General features: G+C 44.3%; 1 protein-coding gene across 2 annotated transcripts in view; it reads right to left on the reverse strand.

Annotated features, from left to right (window-relative positions):
- Positions 1 to 19,875, reverse strand: part of mfhas1 (multifunctional ROCO family signaling regulator 1) — an 81,940-nt gene extending 62,065 nt beyond the window's left edge. The window contains exon 1 of one of the 2 annotated variants that reach the window (XR_011963268.1): positions 16,725 to 19,874. Coding sequence is in view for 1 of the 2 variants with exons in the window: in XM_072589250.1 (XP_072445351.1) it covers positions 16,725 to 19,641 (2,917 nt within the window). In the remaining variant the exon portion in view is untranslated. Of the gene's footprint in view, positions 1 to 16,724 lie in introns of both variants that reach the window. The other variant, XM_072589250.1, reaches the window with a different exon arrangement.
- Positions 19,876 to 20,110: the final 235 nt, after the last annotated feature.

A 20,110-nucleotide genomic window follows, 5' to 3' on the forward strand; every position in this document is an offset into this window, starting at 1 on the left:
TAGCCTCAAACTGAATGAGCAACCCTTTAGAACAGAGATGAGGAGGGTTCCGTACCTAAGGGGATATTTAGAGACAGTGCAGTGAACGCTCACTCGGCTGACTTTGGGCATAGCCGGAGAACTGAGGGAAAAATTGATCAACTGGCCTGTATTTGTGGGTGCACTGTGGCACAGTGGTTAGCATTCCTGCCTCACAGCGCCAGAGACCCGGGTTCAATTCCCTCCTCTGGCGACTGTGTGTGGAGTTTACACATTCTCCCCGTGTCTGCCTGGGTTTCCTCCGGGTGCTCCGGTTTCCTCCCACAATCCAAAAATATGCAGGTTAGGTGAATTGGCCATGCTAAATTGCCCGTAGTGTTAGGTGAAGAGGTAAATGTAGGGGAATGAGTCTGGGTGGGTTGCGCTTCAGCGGGTCGGTGTGGACTTGTTGGGCCGAAGGGCCTGTTTCCACACTGTAAGTAATCTAATCTAATCTACATAAATTTCTAATCGTGCTGGACAGATGAAATGCAGAGAGGATATTTTCAATGGTTGGAGAGGCTACAACTGGAGATAGACTATTTCATAGAATCCCTACAGTGTGAAAGCAGACCATCAGTCCACCAAGTCCAAACTGACCCTCCAAAGAGCACCCCACCCAGACCCTCCCATATCCTATCCCTGTAACCCTGCATTTCCCATGGCTAATCCACCTAGTCTGCACATCCCTGGACACTATAGGGGAGTCTAGCATGGTAAATCCATCTAACCCGCACATCTTTGGACTATGGAAGGAAACTAGAGCACCCAGAGAACACTGTAATAATGAGCAAATTCCACACAGACAGTTGCCTGAGGGTGGAATCGAACCCAGTACCCTGGCATTGAGAGGCAGCAGTTCTAACCACTGAGCCAACATGCTGAATAGGCTTGTGCTTTTTTCACTGGAGTATAGGAGGTTGAGGGGTGACCTTCGAGGTTTATAAAACCACGAGGAGTGTACTTAAGGTAAATGGCAAGTGTCTTCTCCTGAGAGTGTGGGCATATTTTTAAAGTGAGAGGAGAAAGATTTAAAAAAGACAAGAGGCAATTTTTTTTTGTTTAAAAGGGAGTGGTGCATGTAAGTATCGTGACAACATTTAAAAGACATTTATGAAAGTTCATGAATAAGTAGTGTTTGGAGGGATGAGAGCCATGAACAGCCAGGTTGGACTAGTTTACCTTGGGATTAAGGTCAGCATGGACTGGTTGGGTTGAATAGTCTGTTTCTGTGCTGTATGACTACAATTTATAACACATCAGATTTTGTCCTTAAGCTGGGAAAAGCACAAACTAGCAGCAGAAATGAAACCTGGATGACCATGACCCCACTAAGCAGAATAAACACATCTCTTAACAGTAGGCAGGCTCTGATTGCAGACAATATCTAGATTCAAATTTCGCAATTGATGCTTCTCCCAATGTTTAATCGAGTACATGAAATGCTGCTAATCACTAGTTGGAAGGACAGCAGTACACAGAATCAGAACATTACTAACTTCAGGTATTAAGATTTGAGCTCACTAAATCAACTCTAGCCAATGCCCCCAAATTGTACTTAATTGCTAATCTCAAGATCACCTCACATTCTGAACTGCAAGATTTTTGTTCCAATCATTCGGACTGACAGTTATTATCAGTTTTGTGCTGTGCACTAATATCAATTCGTAACTGAATTGTAGTTCTATTGGACCAATGCATCCAGCATGAGTTCAGTTCTACTGAGCTGAATCTCTATTCCAAAAAGGGAAGAAATTCCTCATTGGTTTTAAATGTGCAATCCTTTATTTTAAGGCTATGCCCACTGGTCCTCGGCTCTCCTAAAAGGGAAAACAGCCACAGTCCAGTGGTTAGTTATTTGTTTTAAATTTGAAAAAAAGACAGACCTGCAATCTGCCACCTCAGGACATCTAAAGCATTTTTAAAATGTTGCAAGTGCAGCTGAATTAGAACTAACAATATTAAAGTCAATGGGAATTACGGGAAAAAATCTCCATTGATAGGAGTCATATCTAGCACAAAGAAGATGGTTAAGATTGTTGGCAGTCATTCATCTCTGCGGGGGTTCCTTAGGTAGTGTCCTAGGCCCAACCATCTTCAGCTGCCGCATCAACGATCTTCCTTCTATCATAAAGTCAGAAATGGGGATGGTCAATTGTAATTGCACAATGTACAGCACCATTTGTGATTCATCAGATACTGAAACAGACCATGTGCATATTCAGGAAATCAGGGCACGATCCAACTTTGGGCTGACAAATGGCAATTAACATTTACATCACAAAAATGCTAGCTAACAATCAGCTCCAACAAGAATTACTCTAGCCACCGTCCTTTGACATTCAATGGCATTATCATTACTGAATCTTCGACTATCGACATTCTTAGGTGGAGAGAGACAGAGAGACAGAGACAGAGAGAGAGAGAGACAGAGAGAGAGAGAGAGAGACAGAGAGAGAGAGAGAGAGACAGAGAGAGAGAGAGAGAGAGACAGAGAGAGAGAGAGAGAGAGACAGAGAGAGAGAGAGAGAGAGAGACAGAGACAGAGAGAGAGAGAGAGACAGAGAGAGAGAGAGAGACAGAGAGAGAGAGAGAGACAGAGAGAGAGAGAGAGACAGAGAGAGAGACAGAGACAGAGACAGAGAGAGAGAGAGACAGAGACAGAGAGAGAGAGAGACACAGACAGAGAGAGACACAGACAGAGAGAGACACAGACAGAGAGAGACACAGACAGAGAGAGACACAGACAGAGAGAGACACAGACAGAGAGAGACACAGACAGAGAGAGACACAGACAGAGAGAGACACAGACAGACAGACAGAGACACAGACAGACAGAGACACAGAGTATTATTAAGAAGAAAGTGACCTGGAGTAGCCATCTACATACTGCGGCTACATGAGCAGGTCAGAAGCTTGGGATCATTCAAACTCACCTCTTGGGTCCCTAAAGCATGTCCATCATGGCACAAGTTAGGACGGAGACAGAACACTCCGCATTTGCCTGGATGAGTTCAGCTTCAGCAACACTCAAGTAGTTTGACATTCTGACAAAGCAGCCACTTGACTGGCCCATTAACAAACATCCACTCCTTTCACCACCAATGCTCATTAGTAGTACTTGTGTCATCTACAAAAACATTGCAGAAATTCATCAAGGCTCCTTAAGACAGTACTTTTCAAACTCTCAGCCAGTACCATTAAGAACACCATCATCTGTAAGTACCCCTTCAGCTACTCTCTATCCTGATTTGGAAATATGTTGCCATTTCTTCAGTGTTGCTAGGTGAAAATCCTGGAAACACTCCCCCTTAGGATATTGTGGGTATACCTTCAGCAAGTGGACTGCAGCGATTCAAGAAAGTGACTCACTACCACCTTCTCAAGGGCAACTAGTGGTGGGTGATAAATCCTGGCCAACCAGAAACGCCCATATCCCAAGAACGAATAAAAACATTACAACAGTGACTACGCTTCAAAAGGTATTTCAATGGCTTTAAGCACTGCAGGATATCCTGAGGCTGTGAACAAAAATAACTAAAAAAAAAGAAAGTTTTTTTTAAAAGCAAACAATCAAGTCAGGAAATTCATCTGAAAAGAGCTGCAAGTGCAAGTCTTGGTTTATAGCATCCCCAAAATATCACTGTCACATCACTGCCTTGGACACTTGCCAAAGCTTTGGTTTTAATTTACGCATGAGATTTCCTCAACTTCAGGTCAGCTTTTGTGCCGATGGTCTCAATTTCTTCTACTTGCTGATTCAACAGGATGTGTATCAACTTGAGGAACAACTAATACTGTTTTAATTTTTTGTTAAAAGATTTTAGTAGATAATTCTGAACTCAGTACTCAAAAAAAAGAAGTAAATCTCATTGAAAGCTAGGGTGTTGCAGAGTTCAGTCTTGAGCTACAGAGCAAAGGGAATTTCCAAGCTCTCCCCCTAGAAATGAACAGGCAATAGTAACACAAATACAGTTAAAAACCTAACCAACTGTCTATAATTTCTACATGACAACAGTGACGACACCTCAAGATCTTATTGGTGGTAAAAACACATTGAAAATCTTGAGAAGATGAAGGGTGCTACATAAAAGACAAGTCTTTATTTTCTTTCAGAATTAGAGAAATTCTGACGATGTCAAAGACAATTGGCTAATTTAATATTCACAGTGAAACTCAATGGTGCTCTTGATGTTTGGAACAGATTCACTACAATGACAGTATTCAGGCCATCAGTTGACTCGGACAGAAAGAAAAATGACACCCTACAGGAGAGTCCAATACTAAGTAATGCAATGAGTGTGCAGCCTGAACAATGGCATCTGAGATACGGCAACACTGTTCGATAACACAATTATTCAATCTGTGAAGTAGTGCAGGTGAGAAGGTTAAGGGTCAAAAGGTTGTGGGCTGAAGCCCCACTCCAGAGATATGAACACATAATCCAGGTTGATGCTTCAACATTACTAGGGTATTGCTGCACTCAAAGGTGCTATTATTTTGCATGACGTGTTAAATAAAGGTATTATCGACCCTCCTGAGTGGATATAAAAAAAATCTCATGGTATGACAGCAAAAGAAAAAGACCATTCTTCAAATGCCCTGATCAATATGTATAACACAACACATATCATTAGCACACATTGTCTGATCATTTATCTCAGTACTGTGTGTGGGATCTTTCTTTGCACATATTGCAACCACTGTAGGAGACTTAGTAGCCAATGTGGTTCATTACCTATGAAGAGTTGTATGGTGTGCTGAGATCATAAAAGGCACCATAAATGGGAGTGCAGGTTCATAGGTCCTTGAAAGTGGAGTCGCAGGTAGATAGGATAGTGAAGGCAGCATTTGGTATGCTTTCTTTTATTGGTCAGAGTATTGAGTACATGAGTTGGGAGGTCATGTTGCAGCTGTACAGGACATTGGTTGGAATATTCTGTGCAATTCTGGTCTCCTATCAAAAAGATGTGAAACTTGAAAGGGCTCAGAAAAGATTTGCAAGGATGTTGCCGGGGTTGGAGGATTTGAGCTATAGGGAGAGGCTGAACAGGTTGGGGCTGTTTTCCCTGGAACGTCGGAGGCGGAGGGTGACCTTATAGAGGTTTACAAAATTGTAAGGGGCATGAATAGGATAAATAGACAAGATATAAAAGAGATACAAAAAGAGATCTATGGGGCTATTTTTTCCACAGAGGGTGGTACGTGCATGGAATGAGCTGCCAGAGGAAGTGGTGGAGGCTGGTACAGTTGCAGCATTTAAGAGGCATTTGGATGGGTGTATGAATAGGAAGGGTTTGGAGGGATATGGGCCAGGTGCTGGCAGGTGGGACTAGACTGGGTTGGGATATCTGGTCGGCATGGACGGGTTGGACCGAAGGGTCTGTTTCCATGCTGTACATCTCTATGACGCTATAAATGCTTGTCCTCCTTCATTTTTTAAACATACAGTAATTGGCAAAGCACAGTAGTGTGCAGCATTGCATATTTTAAATAAATTAGAAAGCAGTAAATAAAGGACAAAAGCAGATCTTCAAAAGTCAATTATGAAATTGTCTCACCCTAAGTACACTAACAACCCCTTACCCTTTAAAAGATTAATAAAGATCAGCTTCATCACTGTCAGAGAGAATGAAATAGTTAAATATCTTCAAGAAGGCAGCGTGACAAGCACCAATTCTGCAAATCCGTCGACCTTGGAATTCCAGGCAGCGGGAAGAAATACTGAACAGAACGAAAAGGTGACAGGTTTCCAACCAGGAAGATCATGAAGTTACTTGTTACTTTGAAGATTCATGGAATTATCATTCTTGAAGATAGTGATATGATCCTAAGAGATTTAAAAGATTAGGACAAATACAGTATTTACAGTTTAACAGCATGCAAGGAATTTCACAAGATAAATGACTACTTGATTCTGTTCACCGATCATACAACATGTACTTAGTGGAAAATCCTAAATCATTACCGCAAAAAGACAAACATTTCAAATATACAACTTCTACAGATTAGAATGATAGAATCTGAGATTGCAGAAGGTCTTTTGTCCCATTGCTGTTTAAAGAGCTAATTAGCTCCACTTCCCCTTTCAATGCATTCCTTTGCACATATTTATCCAATTCATTTTAATAGACACTTTTAGATATGCTTCCACGATCCGATGACAGTGCATCCCCAGGTGGCCTGTATTCATCTCTAATAATTGGCCAAGTGGCCCAAACTGTAATAGTGGGGGGGTCTCATTTTCCCCAAATGAGGAAAGAAGTCACGCTTAAGGAATACAGCTGGCTCCTGTATTCCAGGAGACCAATGAGATCACGCAAAATGCTGCAGATTTTCTAGTATTTCAGCTTATATATGACAGCATATGAATATTAGTGGAATGTAGGTGTGTATTAGCAAGAGAGTCTTTTGTGAGACTACATGTTTGAGAGTGTACAATTGTATCACTATGGAGCAAGACAAAGTATATCAGTAGGGGAGTCTGGATATTCATCCAAGTGTTAATGCATGGGATGTGTGTGTGCTTGTAAGAAAGATTATTAGCTGTTTAAGTGTAAGAGCGAATGTTAACAAGAGCCTGAATACCAGTAAAATAATAAATTCTATTGTGATTGTGACAATTGCCTCTAAGATTAGGACAACCTGGGCAGCTGCCTCTGCCGGCCCATGGCCCAAACTTGAAGAGCTTCCTTCTGCCCTAATCCTAAATGTGCATCTTTCTCCAGCTTCTCTCCTGACTCCACTCAAGCCCTCTCTCATACACATCTTGTCCATAAGAACCACTTCCAGGTCTGAACCATATTTACACAAACCTGTTAATGACTCACCTTCCTGAAATGGTCCCCATGTTGCTGATAGCTGTCTTTTCCAGGTGTTGTTCCTGTTTTTTTCCCCCCAATTTGGCATTGTGCAGCTTCTTAAAAAACTGTCAAATTCTCACAACTGACAAACTACCAATCTCCCTTTCCTCTACAAATTCCCTGAAACAACATCTCAAAGATTCATGCCCATCTTTCCCAGAACTTAATGTCTGAATCCCTCCAATCAGATTTACTCCCCACCACAGCACCAAAGTCACAATTGAGTAAGCAAGTGACAATAGTAAAGCATCTCTCCTTACCTTTCTCAGCCTTTGATTCAACTGACCACACCACTCTTCCCTCAGTAACCCCAACCCCTCATGTCAGTCTGTCTGGGTGGGACCTGGTTGCATTTTACATTTGTAATCAAAAACAGAGCATCATTTGCAGTTACCGTTAACTCTGGTGTATCTTAGCTTCTAGATGAGGAACAGCAGGACAGCAATCTCTTGATGGCAGCATCTGAAAGTTTTAGAATTTATGCTGGTAACAGCTCATCACCATCTCTCCTGACTACTCCAGTCTTATTAAATTATCAGACTGTTTATTTGACATCTAGTACTGTTGAGTAGAAATTTCCTTTAATTTAATATTACAGCACCACTTCTGGCCTCTCATCTAAACTCTGTTACTTAGAAACCAACACCATCCCTCCGTTCATTGGTCATCAGGACAACATAGACCAGTACAGCACAGGAACAAATCAGGCTGAAAATTTGATGCTATGTTTAATCCCTAGATGAACTTCCAACCACATATTTGTCCCATCATAATTTTCCTATTTCCATCTCAATACTATCACATGATTTTATCATCTCTCATCTTATCTGCTGCTAAATACTCACTTGCAGTCTAATTACTTCCAGACTCGACTGTTCAAATGTACTCTTGGCTAATCTCCCACATTTCACCCTTCTTGGGATGATTGCAAAAAACTTTGCTGCCTGACACTTTACTCACCCAAACTTCCATCGCCCTGTCACTCCATACTCATTGACCTACATTGGTTCACATTCAAACCTCACCTACAATATTCAAACTGTAGTATGGCCCATCCCCACCTCTATCATGTCCTCCAACTCTCCGAACTATCAGCATGCCTTTAACTTCATTCTCAAGGATCCCTGATTTTAACCATACTACCATTTGCGGCTGTGTCTTCTGTTACCAATGCTCTTCGACATACTGGCTTCATGCTCACAGATGGAATTCAACTTCAGACATCAGCTTTGAAAAGACTGGAGGTCGGACTTTAAAAAGATACTCGGGTCTCCATTCTCCCAGCTATAAAGCCAATAGGGATGCCACCATTAATTGCTGTGAGATAGCCATCAGGTTAAGTGCCAGACATAGCATTCATTGCTTCAAACTGAGACTGCCCACACTACAACCGCATGTTTCCAGAGGAAAACCCACTGACAAAGTGGATAGTCAGCAGCTCTAGTACCAGGCACTAGTAAGACAACAGGTAATCTTGGTGCCAAGTTAAAGTCAGGATTGAGTGTCTCAGTGAGGGGAAGTGAAGGTCAGGTTTGAAAGGCTGGGGGACCACTAAAATGAGGGGATTTACCTTGTACAACTTGGGGTTGGGACTCCTGGCAGGTTCCGGTGGGCCCAGAAAGTGCAAAGGGGCTTTTCTAACCAACAATCCCCTCAACCCTGTGCACTCCATTCCCAAAGACACATATATACTTTGTCAAAATAATCAGACAGCTAATGTTACTATATGGCATGGAAATGCAAATTTTTAAATCAGCCAGAGTTGGGAGAAACCCCACACATGACAAGCATTTTACTGTATATGGAAATCAAATGGAGTAAGCTCTCTAGCCAAGTTTAAGAATTTTACACATCCAGGTTGAACATAAACATGAATGTACACTTCATGCAGTGTCAAACCAAAGCAGAACTTTACTGTTTTACTCCAGAGGCAGATCAGGACCCGCACTTATATGAGAACTACATATGTTATTGCATAATAGACAATATTACATAAATGGTTAAAAAACAAGGAATGCCATCTCCAACTAACTACAGTAAAATATATCCAAAAAGATTTCCACCCTGAGGATAAAGAAGGTAACCAACTTCGAACTACCATGATAAATAAAGGATATTAAAATTTGCAACCAAAAATAATTGAGGTTATGGAGGAACAACGTAAATTTAACAGGCTCTTACTGGTAAGGAGAGAGGAAAAAACTGGTTATGTTTGATCTTTTAGGATTCTAGAGACTAAAGGGCAAAAAAGAAATTATAGATAAGTTGTTTGAACTTGTTTTGAACAACAGGACTAGGTGACAATTGTGCATGTAGCAGGGGAAATTCTAAACTAACATACAGAAATATGATTTCAGTGAACGGGTGGTCCAACTACAGACAGGCACCTGAGGGAAATGCTGAAAGCTGCTGACATTGATTTATTTATATGCAGATGAGATAATATCTTGCGATGCAATATAGGAGTAATGTGAGACATGACATATGGCTCAGTGAAGGCAACTTTAGACCAATGGATCCTAAAGCTGTCTCCGCAACTGATTTTCCCTATCTCATGTCTGGGTCTTCTGTAGACGAATTGACAAGAGATTGATTATCATAATTAATCAACAACTCTGACATCGTATCATGTGACAATCAGAATGGTAGAAAGAAAACTAAATAGAACATGATCTTTTCCTAGCACAACAATTCCTGTTCTGGCTAAAAAGGCTTGGTGCACTGCCTGAAATCATTTGGACAAAGTTAAAAAATCTCAACACCAGGTTAAGTCCAACAGGTTTATTTGGAAGTACTAGCTTCTAGAGCGCTGCTCCTTCATCAGGTAGCCATGAAACAGGATTATAAGCACAGAATTTATAGCAAAAGAAATTATTTGGACAAATGCAAAAAAGGGCTTGGCCTCTACAGAAATTCATCTACAGGATCTCTCTCTTTCTGAAAAGAGTCATGGCCTTTATCCTAGAGAAGGGAAATAGTATTGTGCAACAGAATTACACCCAATATCACCCAAATCAGGATATATTCACACTAGTTACATAATCCCTGGCAGGCTACATTTGGCCTCAGCGCCCTTGGATTCATTAAAAGGGCCAAAAAAGACAACCTTATTTTAGAATCTGCTAACATCCATTTATTAGGCAGCCCGAATGTCCTGGATTGAGTTGGTCTGTGCAGGCAGACTGTTCCAGTGCAGCTGTATCACAGAAGGGCCAGTCTGCATCCCTACTCCCAATTACTATTGGATATCAGTAACAACGAAGGCCAGTGTTATTTACTCTCCTTGTTCTGATGGGGTAACTTCCTTTGCTCAGTTGCTTCAGATCCTTTACACATGTGCTGATCCAAGGCATGGTTCTTATTGTTTCCATCTGGCAACCCACAGCTGGTTAACAGCTGCACAAGAGGAAGGACATCTGGAAGCTGACTAGCATCCAACCTACTGAAACACTTAACCACTCCACGGCAGTGTTTTCAGGCAACACACAATTCCTTTTAATGCACCATGGGTGCATGCAGTTTTATACAGGATGCAATGCTAAACACTACATTGGCTGCATACATGGGAGGTATAAGATAGCTCCATAGTCAGAGTGCTTTCCTTAAACAGTGGGTTTCCACCAATGCTAAACTTACACAGAATAAAGTCTGTTAGAATCTCATTCTACTTCACCCAAGTCTCAATCAAATTTGCTCATGTGTCAGCTCGAATGCTGGTTATAGAGTCGTACACTACAACCGTATTGATGGTACAAAAAAAACATTTCTCATTGTTGTTGCAAGGAGAATGGGACTGCAAATTTAGTTGTTATTGTTATTTATGCCTTGGATGACAAGTTTCATTTATAGAGCATCTTTAAACCCTTGGGTTAAACATCCCAAAGTTTCAGCAACAGGAAGTCAAAAATGCTTGGCTCAACCATGAACAAAAATGAGTAGTCAACCTCTATGTTGTTAAAGTAAATTTGATTTAAATGTAGATCTCCTTCTTTGAATGTCTGCAGCAGACTGAAGTGCAATATCGAAGTTGTTTAGTGGTGGATTGGCACTGGAATACTCGCTCGACTACTGTGAACTCATCCAAAACACTGCTGCCCACATCTTAACACCCAGCAAGTGCCACTCACCCATCATCCCTCTACTATGGATTACACTCAATGAGTGAATTAAACAAAATTTTTTAAAAAGCACTAATTACTTCAGTCTTGTCCAGCCCAAAATTGCCTTTAAGAATTCTGCACTCCTCCAACTCTGACCTCTTGTTCATCAGTCTTTCTCTTAATCCCACTACTAGTGGCCAAGCCTTTAATTGTGTAGATCGCATGCCTTGATACTTACCCCCTAAACCTCTGCCTCTCAGGATTTAAAGCACTTGTTAAAGCCAATCTCTTTGATTTATTTAGCCATTTGGAAAATTTCCTTCTTGGGCTCCATTGTAACTTGCTGTCGCCATAGTCCTAACAGACCAGAGGCTGCTGTCTTATTAGAGAAAGACACTTCACGGTGGTTTAACCTGAAGGTTACCACCAGGTAAGGGGAAAGAGGTTGAGACAGATGAAGCTTCATAACAACTTCAGCTAGTGTAGAAACTGAACCCATGCTGCTGGCTTCACTCTGCACTTGTAAACCAGCCATCTGGCCAACTGAGCTAACCGACCCTCTAATAACTTGAATAATCATTTGAAATGGAGCATGAAACTAGTGTGAAAATAATCTCCTGGGAGATTAAAGTTTTGGCATTTAAAAGTATGCCAGGTGTCATTACATAACTAATGCACAAAATCTAAAAACATTAGAAACTACCAAGGGGACCTGAAGAACATAAAAATAAGTAAACTTTACATCCAATTAAAGATTACATTATAAGACCGTAGCACATTGGAGCAGAATTAGGTCATTCGACCCATCAAGCCTGCTCCAACATTCAATCATGGCTGATGTGTTTCTTAACCCCATCCTCCTACCTTCACCTAATAACCGTTGACCCCTTATAAATTTCATTCCCAGTAAAGTTTTTTAATGATACAGCATCGTTGATCAGTCCTGATTGCTTAAGCTGAGTTATGCAACTTGCAGTGCAACTGTTTTGCATCAGTGATTTTCTTTTCTCATCTACTCCAGTGCATCATTCAAGTGGTTAAACCCACTTCTGGTGGTATATTGATACTGCTGTACCATCTTCCTCTTACACTGCCAATTACAACTGAGCATTTTCAAGTGAGAAACCTACTACCAAACTTGAGACCAAAATGCAAAATGAAATAAGTTTGCTTTTAATAATCATGTTTCACATAGTCCGGGTGTCACAAAGCACTTCACAGCAACAGAATAATTCTCAAGTGTTGCTATGTTTCCCTCAATTTCAGACAATATGCACACATCAAGGGCCTATACAGAATAATGAAAAATATTAAGACTCTGAATTCATAGTCTAGCAATAATACCACTAGGCCATAGCTTTATGCTTATAGCAGGAAGCAAATCTGATTGTTGCAAAAACCCATATGGCAGAGCGAGGATCAACTGAGGCTTTCAAAAGGAAATTGGATCAGTTGCAAAGAAGAAAACATTTTCAGGGCCCCAGATAAAAGGAGGGAGCAGCACTAGGCAAATTGCTTCTTCATAGGGCTAAATGGCCTGTCTTTGCTGTAACCATTCTATAATTTGTCAATATCCTTTAAAGGAGAAACTCCAAAAATATAAGCACTACCACCAGGGACTGACTTGGAGCTGGCTGGTGCTACAGTCAGTGTGTTCCTGTTGCAAAAAACAAAAGAAATCCATACTTATCAAAGCTGATCTACATGGTACTTCAGCATATGACTGTTTCCTAGCTACTCTTTAAAAAGGATAGGCAAGCCATTCAGTTCTCCTAATCAACTCCTGAATAGTCACAGTTCACGCAACCACACTGGATGAGTTGCAGTGGGCGGAGAAGGTAGTTCACTCCCATCATTTTGAGGGCAAAGAATGAGCAACAAATGCTGCGAGTGACACACTCATCCCATGAAAGAATGGAAAGAAAATGGAAAGACTGTAGCTCAGATTCTGATAGAGCAGGTGGCAAACCATCATTAGCATCCTTCATGGATTCACATTCACGTTTTAGACATTTATTTTGTCCGCAAGATTGTTGGGAACTTGAGACCTCTGAATGGATGATGGAGCCCAACCCCTCGCCCCCCCACCCCCCCACAGTAACTCTAAGATTCCACTCAAAACAATAGAAGGTAAGAAAGGCAAAGAAAAATATATTTTTAAAATTCCTTAAGTAATTCAAAACTTGAAGGAAATAAGACTTCGTACTTAATCACCACTAACTCTTTAGGCATGGTTTGATAATCAATTGTCATCATATATTTAAACAATACTGCCCATTAACTACACAACTTAAATTGTCCAAGAAACTTTGGAGAGTTACCTGAAACAGAAAATTCATGAAACAGAGACATTACACAAAGGATGCTGCTCTTGTGAAGGTGGCAGCAGCAGTGTGATTCAAATTTGCAAACAGATTTGCAATCTTCCTTACCAGAGTTTGCTGGCCAATTTGCACATGCTTCCTTCAGATGCACTTCTTTTTTCAGTAAGACCTAGAGCCACCCATTCAAATCTTTTCGATAGGCTTGAACCCATGACCTTCAGGAATGTCACTGTACTGTAATTTACAGCTGGTTTAAAAGCATGTGACACTGCACCTGGTTCTGACTCAGTGACCACAAAGCATGAATTTCTGATCAAAGCTTTCAACCAAGATCAAGTTAGTTGGAAAACTACTTATCATTAAATTGAGTGAGGCCCCAGATCATTTTTTCTAAAAAGGAACATCTGCTTGGCCAGTATCTCCCTATAAATTCCTCAGCAGAAAACAAAGCCAGGCACCAAAAAGACTGACATAGCAAACTAATGGGTGTTGGCAGAGTGCGGGGGGGGGGGAAATGGGGAAAAGGAACCTGGGCCATATAGCTAAAGAATAAAAGTATGCTTGCAACAAGGCAGTTTAAAGGAATAACAAAGTGAAGTTTGTTACTGACAGAACATCATAGCAAGGCTACTTGCTTAATACTTCTACATGCCATCCACAACTAAGGTCACATATGAACATCACTGGCAAACCCCCGAGTGAAAAATCACCTGATGCATTCCCATTCACGACAGGAGGTTAAACATTAAAAGGAAAAACCTTTGTAGTGCAAGTCTTAAGTTTGGTCCAGTACCCACAAAACGCACTAAGTTGAACAATGCATAGGACTTTAAAAGGAAACTATTGACCGTTGCAGGATGAATCCTTTGTGGATCAGTTAAACATTAAACAGAGGTCATGGACAAAGTAACCAGAACAAGCCCATTCTCCCTGTCTGGCCCAAGTGAGACACTGGACCAGTCAAACTCCATTCTCGTAAGTGTGCTTTAATTACACCAGGTTAAACATAATCCGAACTGGTAGGTGGTTAAAAGGCACACACATGATTGGTTATTTAAGCGATTTAGTTAAAAGGAGCAAAAAAAATCAACATGCTCTGGAATGATTTGGTGAGGGATACAAATGTACAGGGCTACTAGGCAACAATAGGAACAAAGGGCGGTACGATGGCTCACTGGTTAGCCCTGTTGCCTCACAGCGCCAGGGACCCAGGTTAGATTCCCACCTCAGGCAAATGTCTGCGTTGAGTTTGCACATTCTCCCTGTGTTTGCGTGGGTTTCCTCCAGGTGTGCCAGTTTCCTCCCACAATCCAAAGATGTGGTCAGGTAAACTGGCCATGCTAAATTTCCCATAGTGTTAGGTGCATTAGTCAGGGGTAAAAAAAGATAGGGGAATGGGTCTGGATGGGTTACTCTGTGGAGGGTTGCTGTGGATTTGTTGGGCCGAACAGCCTGTTTCCATACTGTAAGGAATCTAATCTAAAGAACAAGAGTGGGCCATTCAAGCCTTTGAGATTGCTCTGCCATTACACAAGATTATAGTTAATCTGAATGTGGTCTTAACTCCTTGTTCCCACTGGGCCCAACACATCCCTAGAATCCCTGGTTTAGGGAAAGGCTGTTCAACTCATCCTTGAGGATATGTGATGACCCTGCCAGCCCTGCTTCCAGCGGAAGAGAATGCCACAGACTAACCACCTTCCCAGATCTCCACTTCAAAGTCTGTCATTGCATAGGCTCCCCTGACACATATGGCTCCTGACTTTATATCTGAGAGTCTGGAAGCAATGGTAAGTCTTTCCCAAAGGCATTGGGGTTGATCTTACCTCAATCCCTCATCTGAACCAGTAGGTTGCTGGATACAGGAATGAGAATGCAGGGTTTTACTCACCCTAAAGGAGAACTAGCTATATAGAGACCCACCTTGAATTTTTAATAGTTGTGTGGTAACTTAAACGTTTTCAGGACTGGGAACCTCAGATAATTCACTTTCCATTACAGGGAATAACTTTAATTCTAGCACTCTTCTTGCCATGAGAATTCACAAGCCAGGACTGAATCAGAAATGTTTGTTCAAACACGATTCGACAATTCAATGGATGAACTCATTGAGCCACAAAGGGAGCCAAAACACTCACCGACTGGAAGATTCTACCAAATCCAAGTCTTGTGACAGCACTGCTTACCTTTGCTCCCAATTAGTCAAGAATCTAAATTTATAACACCTTTTAAGCATGAATATTAAAAGGAGAAAACAAGAATCAGTGCTGCATGCAAACCAATGCAGTCAGTGAAGTTGTCATACCTAATCATATGTTCCACAGTCATTAAACAGTTAGGAAGTAGACACTATACCTTTACCATAAAAGCAGTGCATGCCATTAGCAAAATATTCCAACACACAGTGAGGAATAGTTCTGAATAGACCTTTATAGAAAACACTTCAAAGCAATAAAGAGCTTAGAGCACAGAAGTTGTCAGAGAAGTGACAATGACTATGAAGAGAGAAAATGAACACTGTGGGAATTAAAAAAAATAGAACATGCGGGAAATACTCAGCAGGTCATGCAGCGCCTGTGGAAAAAGACCCTTCCTCAGCGCATCTGCTTTTGTAAGATGTGTGTTAGACAGTGGGGTAATTTCCATTGGATGAGGCAAGACAAGCCAAAGGAAGACTGCATAGTTTGTATTGAGAAAGAGAGGCTGGGGATTGTGGAAATATGCAGATTCTCAGAGACACCCACAAAGTTTCTCTCTCCTCTCTCAAACATTTACACTCTCCTAGCTATGCAAAAATCACAGTGGACATGATAACAGTAAAGGTTTGCTAATAAGACATATTGTTGTAGCTTTCAGTTCTCACAGCCTCTGCTACATCTGAGAAAGTTATTCTGGTTATAACATCATGCAATTGCTAAGGAGAATGGTTAGCACTGGTGCAGCTCACGAATCATAAGAAAACCGGGCAGAACCAATGACTTACACTATGAATCAGAGTCGAGAATCTGGTGCGGGAAAAGCACAGCAAGTCAGACGCGTCCAAGGAGCAGGAAAATCGATGTTTTCGATAAAAGTCCTTCATCAGGAATAAGGATAAAACTGACCTGCTGTGCTTTTTCAGCACCACACACTCAACTCTAATCTCCAGCATCTGCGGTCCTCCCTTTCACCTGACATTATGAATCAGCCCATGGATCATATTTCCAAAATTATTGACCATGGAATAAGGAAACATAGTTACAAAGTCAGGAAGGGATTCAAGAAGCATCACATCTAGAATTGCAAAATGAAATTCCACTGCTGGAAGTATTTGAAAGACCTAACGTTCCTACAGCACAAATAAATATACGTTAAAGCCTAATGAATCACACATACAAGAGGTGTTGAGATAGTTGCTTCTAATTATCAAAATATCTTACCTGGAAAGGTGTGAGGATTTGAAGACCCTCTTTTAAGGCACTTAGAGCACAGGACATGCACAGTGAAGTATAACCCCGGCCATTCCTGGAGGAGTACATTCAGTTCTTCCATCAGAGGAATTATGGCTTGCCATGCAGTCCAAATATTTGGCAAAGAAGCATGACTAGCAATAGATAAGGTGTCTGCTTGCAAGCTACTTTGGGTTGGTCTGTAACTGATCACCACTGGAACCTTGCCCCTGTAAGCAAAGATCTGGTACTTGCCATCTGACCGGTGTACAACATGAGAGTTGATCTGGACACTATATCTGGGAAATAAGCCTGGTGGGAACAAAAAAGGGAAACTATACTCCACTTGGAGCTGTTCGATTGCCAACTGTTGTCCAGAAAGGTTGGACCCATTGATCCAGGCTTCTGCATGGGGAACTTCATTTTTCACATAACAGGGGAATTTAAACCAAATGGGTACACCATTTATAGGGGTAATTTTGGGTTTGTTGAGGCAGTAACAGAGTCCCATTTTCTCCAGTAGTTCCAGAATCAAATGAAGATCCTGCTGAGTTTTAATATGCGGCTTGAGAAGCAGACGAATAATGTGCAGAGGGAGCAGTCCATGAAGCAGGAATCCCTCCACATAATGGTGCAGTTGTGTTGCCCTCAGCTCATCAATATTGGCATCTGCCAAGAGTTTCTGGAGCAGAACGGAGGCATCGCGCTGGAAGAAGACATTCAGGATGTCAATCAGCTTGGTCAAGTTATGAAAGACGCACTCTTTGAGAGTCAGACTGTCCTCAAAATACAGCAGCTTGCCACTTTCGTGCAGATAGGACAGGGCGCTTTGGAGTCGGTCCTCAGTCAGACCAGCTTGTAATCCCAACCTGGCAGAATCCCACCAGGAAAGCCAGAGCTCTTGAGGTTTATAATGCAGTTCCTCCAGCCTCTGCCAGGATTTGGGTAAGACTCTATGCAGATTCGGGAAAATCTCTCTATGTTCAGCCACAGAAAGAAGCTTTTCCTTCAAGCGAGTAATTCCAACATGGTCCCCCTGACAGCTGACAGTGATAACTGGGGACAGGATCTGAAGACGGTTGTTCAATAGGTACTGCACCTGGGCCTTCTTCCTCCTCAAATTCTTATCAGAGACTCCGTAAAAGGGCGCATGTGGGCTTGTAGCTCGCAAGTCAAACTCTTGCCCCAGTGCCCCATCCACCTTCTCGGCCACAGCCTGCATGAACTCAACATCTCTCTTCTCCTGCAGGGCGATCTGATGATGGATGTCCAAGCACTTTTCCTCCACCTCTTTCTCATTGCATTGGTCCACATGCGCTCCTACCACACACACGACCCCGTGAGGGACCCTGGCACCGAGCAAGTGCAAGAAATAGCCAACCAGCTCGTAAAACCGATCGGGGGCATAGGCTCTCAGGCTGACCACCAGCACGTACAGTGCGCCCGGGGAGAGGAAGAAGGGCTGGATAAGATCATAGTTCTGGTCCCCAGCCAAGTCGTAGACAATGAAGGTCAGGTTTTTCTCAGCATCCGCCACCCACTGGGTCACCTCGATTCCCTTGGCGTGAGTTGCAGGGGCACCCGGTGCGTTCCCAACCAGGCACTGCCTGAGAGAGGTCTTACCGGCGCCTTTGGAGCCCATCAGCACCAGCTTGAGCCTGGGTTTGACGGCGGGCTGCGAGAGCGCCAGCTCCTTCTGGTAGGCCGCGATGTAGGGGATGCCCTTCATGCAGACCTCGTAGGGCGGCTGGATCAGGGGGTTGTCCTTGATCTTCCAGAGGCTGACTTTGGAGAGGTTGCCGAAGGAGTCGGGCAGGATGGCGATCTGGTTGCCCTGCAGCACCAGTTCCTCCAGGTTGGAGAGCTCCACGATGGAGTCGGGCAGGAAGCGCACCTTGTTGTTGTCCAGCCACAGGGCGGCCAGGTTGCTGAAGGCGGCGATGCCGGCCGGGATGACGGACAGCTCGTTGCGGCTGAGGTAGAGCTCCTCGAGGCCGGTGAGCTGCAGCAGCGCGCCGGGGAACTCCTCCAGGCGGTTCGACGACAGGTTGATCATCTTGAGGCGGCGCAGCTCGCCGAAGCGCTCGGGCACGGCCCGCAGGCCGTTGTTGTCCAGCATGAGGCTCTCGAGGGCGGCCAGGCCGCAGAAGGTGTCGGGCAACGCCGACAGGCGCAGGCTGCTCAGCCACAGGATCTTGACGGAGCGCAGCCTCGGGATGTCCCGGGGCAGGGCCCGGATCTGGTTCCCGGAGAGGTCCAGCTCCTCCAGCTCGGCCAGCTGCAGGATCTGAGGCGGGAAGTGGCTCAGGCGGTTGTGGTCGACGTCCAGGGCGCGGAGCCGGGCGAGTAGGCCCAGGCTGGCCGGCAGCTGGCGCAGCTCGTTGAAGCTGACGTCGAGCTCCTCGAGGGCGGACAGGCCGCCGATCTCGGGCGGCAGCTGCTGCAGCTTGTTGTGGCTGAGGCACAGGCGGCGGAGGCGGCCCAGCGCCCCCAGCTCGGCCGGCAGCGCCGCCAGGCAGTTGTGCGCCAGGTCGAGCTCGTCGAGCAGCGGCAGGCCGCAGAGCCGGGAGGGCAGGCGCCTCAGGCGGTTCCTCCGCAGGATCAGCGCCCGCAGCTCGGACAGCGACGAGTCGAGGCCGTCGGGCAGCTCGAGCAGCGAGTTGTTGGCGAGGTTGAGCACCTGCACGTGCCCGATGTCCGAGGGGAGGCTGAGGCGCGGGCCGCTCGCGCTCAACTGCCGCCAGTTGCCGCGGAGTTTGCGGCAGCGGCGAGCCGCCTCGCGCCAGACCCGCACCGTCTTCAGGCCCCCCCCGCCACCGCTCCCGCTCTCGGACATCCTGAGAGACTCGGCCTGCCTCCCTCCTGCCCCTACATCTTCAGCCGCTCCCTCCCTCCTCCTCCCTTCCATGGCGGCCTCCCAGTCCCGGGCGGCAGCCGCATCTTACCCGGACTCTCTCACTGACCGCGGTGGGCTGGGGTGGGGTTGGGTAGGTAGGGGGTGAAGAGGAGAAGCCGCCGCCGCCGCCGCCGCCGCCTTCACCCCCACCCTCTCGGGATGGAGCCTGTCGCTCTTACCCCACCTCCAGGTTCAACCTTTAGACCGGCCCCGGGAGGAGGAGGAGGAGGAGCTGCCGCCGCTGATGCCTGTCCTCTTACTCCCGCCTCCTCCTCTGCTCCTCCCCCTTCCCCATTTCTCCACCCTCACCCTCCTTTCCCCTCCCCTGCCCAACCTCCTCTGCATCCATCCCCTTCCCCATTTCTCCACCCTTTCTGCCAAACCTCACCCTTCCCCTTCCCCTCCCCTCGCCTCGCCCCTCTCTCCCCTTCCCTACCCCACCCCTCTGCATCCTTCTCCACCACCCTTCCTTCTTCGTCCC

Source organism: Chiloscyllium punctatum, chromosome 2 (genome assembly GCF_047496795.1).
Source record: "Chiloscyllium punctatum isolate Juve2018m chromosome 2, sChiPun1.3, whole genome shotgun sequence".
NCBI lineage: Eukaryota > Metazoa > Chordata > Chondrichthyes > Orectolobiformes > Hemiscylliidae > Chiloscyllium > Chiloscyllium punctatum.